This window comes from Leucopleurus acutus (genome assembly GCF_964270905.1).
Source record: "Leucopleurus acutus genome assembly, chromosome: 16".
NCBI classification, from domain to species: Eukaryota; Metazoa; Chordata; class Mammalia; order Artiodactyla; family Delphinidae; genus Leucopleurus; species Leucopleurus acutus.
In genome coordinates, this window is record NC_139158.1 from 15,955,175 (window position 1) to 15,957,950 (window position 2,776).

Genomic DNA, 2,776 nt, shown 5'->3' on the forward strand with positions numbered 1-2,776 from the left:
GAAACAGAGCTCCGCCAGCCACTCCCAAGAGATCATTTAAATTACATCAAGGGAAATGAACCAAGGTATTTGTTCTGTAATCTCTCCGAGGTCAATTTCCCAAGCTGGTGGTTGATTAGTTAGTAATACATCTTTTAGACCAAAGGAAGCCCGCCTCTCGAGGGCAAAGTGATCATTGGCTGTAATGGCTGTCAATCACAAGGGGTATAAATAAGGGATGCCGGCGGCTCCTCCCCCCGGACGGCCAGGAGCGCGTGGGGTGGCGGCAGTCAGGCTGCGCGAGTCGTGCCGGGGAGGCGCTGTGCGGTAATATCTGACTGTTACTCCTTAATAACTGGAGTGGAAAGTAAAAAGGACCTCTGCTCCTCACTCCTCTTTTCCCCTCCCTGCCGGGCAGGCGTGATGGCGGAAGCCGCGGCGACGGGCGCCGGCGGAGAGGCGATGGCGGCGGTGGCGGCGGGGGAAGGCTCCTCGGGCCCGACAGGCTTGCCTCTAGGCCGGGGCTTCTCGAGCTACCGGCCCTTCGAGCCCCAGGCGTTGGGCCTCAGCCCGAGCTGGCGGCTGACCGGCTTCTCCGGCATGAAGGGCTGAGGCTGCAAGGTCCCGCAGGAGACGCTGCTCAAACTCCTGGCGGGACTGACGCGGCCAGAGGTGCGGCCTCCGCCGGGCCGGGGCCTGGTCGCAGGCCGTGAAGAGACGGCCCAGGAAGCCGGCCTGCCGGTTAGGGCGGAACCCAGCCCAACCTTACCAACCCTCGGCATTGGGATGGACTCGTGCGTCATACCCCTGAGGCACGGGGGCCTGTCCCTGGTGCAGACTACCGACTTCTTTTACCCCTTGGTGGAAGATCCCTACATGATGGGGCGCATAGCTTGTGCCAACGTGCTGAGTGATCTCTACGCCATGGGCATTACTGAATGTGACAACATGTTGATGCTACTCAGCGTCAGCCAGAATATGACTGAGGAGGAACGAGAAAAGATAACACCACTCATGATCAAAGGCTTTCGGGATGCTGCAGAGGAAGGAGGAACTGCAGTGACTGGTGGGCAAACGGTGGTAAACCCTTGGATTATCGTCGGTGGAGTTGCCACTGTGGTGTGTCAACCAAATGAATTCATAATGCCTGACAGTGCTGTTGTTGGGGATGTGCTTGTGTTAACCAAACCCTTAGGAACCCAAGTTGCTGTCAATGCCCACCAATGGCTGGATAATCCTGAAAGATGGAATAAAATAAAGATGGTGGTCTCCAGAGAAGAGGTAGAGCTGGCCTATCAGGAAGCCATGTTCAACATGGCTACCCTAAATAGAATTGCTGCTGGATTAATGCACACGTTTAATGCCCATGCAGCCACAGATATCACAGGCTTTGGCATTCTGGGTCACTCTCAGAACCTTGCAAAACAGCAAAGAAATGAGGTGTCCTTTGTCATTCATAATCTGCCAATCATTGCCAAGATGGCTGCCATCAGCAAGGCCAGTGGGCGCTTCGGGCTCCTTCAAGGAACCTCAGCAGAAACTTCTGGGGGGTTACTGATTTGTCTGCCAAGAGAACAGGCAGCTCGCTTTTGTTCGGAAATCAAATCTTCAAAGTATGGAGAGGGCCACCAAGCCTGGATCGTCGGCATTGTGGAGAAGGGAAACCGGACAGCCCGGATCATTGACAAGCCTCGAGTTATCGAGGTCCTGCCTCGAGGAGCCTCTGCTACCGCTCTTGCTCCTGAGAATTCCAGTACCTCCTCTGAGCCTAGCTTGTGAGATGGAATAGGGGAAGTTGTTTGGACTGTAGAGCCTTTGTACAGAATCACGGACAATTCTCAAGAGTTGATTTTAGGAAATTTCCAAAGAAGGCTGCCTGCGTAATAGTTCCAGCTGCCCTTTGTAGGTGATTTGAATCAGCCCATCAAAAGCTGCATATTCCAAGGCCAGAAGTAACATTTTGGACTTTCGGGGGGTAGGTTTGCTAATCTCTCGAGTGGAAAAAGAGCGGAAAGCCCTCTGTTTCCTCTTTCCAAGAGCAAGATGAGGCTACTCAGGTTTGAGAGATTTTTCTCAGCACAGGGTTCATTGATTTCTGCCTAGGGAGTGAGATTATTTAAAATTACATAGACACCAAAAATAAGTTGCAAAAAGAAAAACATTTAGATCAGAAGCAAATAAGTTTGGACCAGTACTGTTGATAAATCTAAATTGTTAAGGGAGATTAAAATGCAATGTCAAATTCTTATTAGATTACTCTGAAATACTGGCTCTTTCCTACTCTGGACAAGAATTGAGCAGCTTGTCCAATGACTGGGAAAGGAGGACCTCCAACCACCTTACTTGGTCTCTGTTAATGACGTCTCTCCCTCTAAACCCCTTTAAGGACTGGGAGAGGCAGAGCAAGCCCCAGAGCCCAGGCCTTGGTGGACATTAAGATGTTAAATTCTTGTGTTGAAAATTCCTGGTGATTTAATCAATAAAGTGATTTCTAATGAAATAAAGAGGATTTTGTTGAAAAATTCTTCTGGCTAATGTTTGTATCCTTGGAATTCTGATTCTTTAACAGTCTTATAAAATGAACCAACTGATACATTTAGCGTTGACAGTAAAGGACTCGAGAACAGGCATAAATCCCAAGGACTAGAGGGTGGGAGAGGAAATAGGTAAAGAAAGGTGTCAACAAATCTTGGAACATGGAAAGTGGGTGGAAGAGGGGTAACTGACTTAGAAGAACAGAGGAAGGCGAAGTATAAATGCCTTCAGAGTTGGGGAACACTAACAGGAAGCAAGGAAA

General features: G+C 50.0%; 1 protein-coding gene across 1 annotated transcript; it reads left to right on the top strand.

Moving 5' to 3' along the window:
* Nucleotides 1–267: 267 nt before the first annotated feature.
* SEPHS2 (selenophosphate synthetase 2) lies at nucleotides 268–2,482 on the top strand. Its single transcript, XM_082856277.1, has one exon. It carries the CDS (start codon nucleotides 403–405, stop codon nucleotides 1,756–1,758), a length of 1,356 nt encoding a protein of 451 aa, XP_082712403.1. The 5' UTR covers nucleotides 268–402; the 3' UTR covers nucleotides 1,759–2,482.
* Nucleotides 2,483–2,776: the final 294 nt, after the last annotated feature.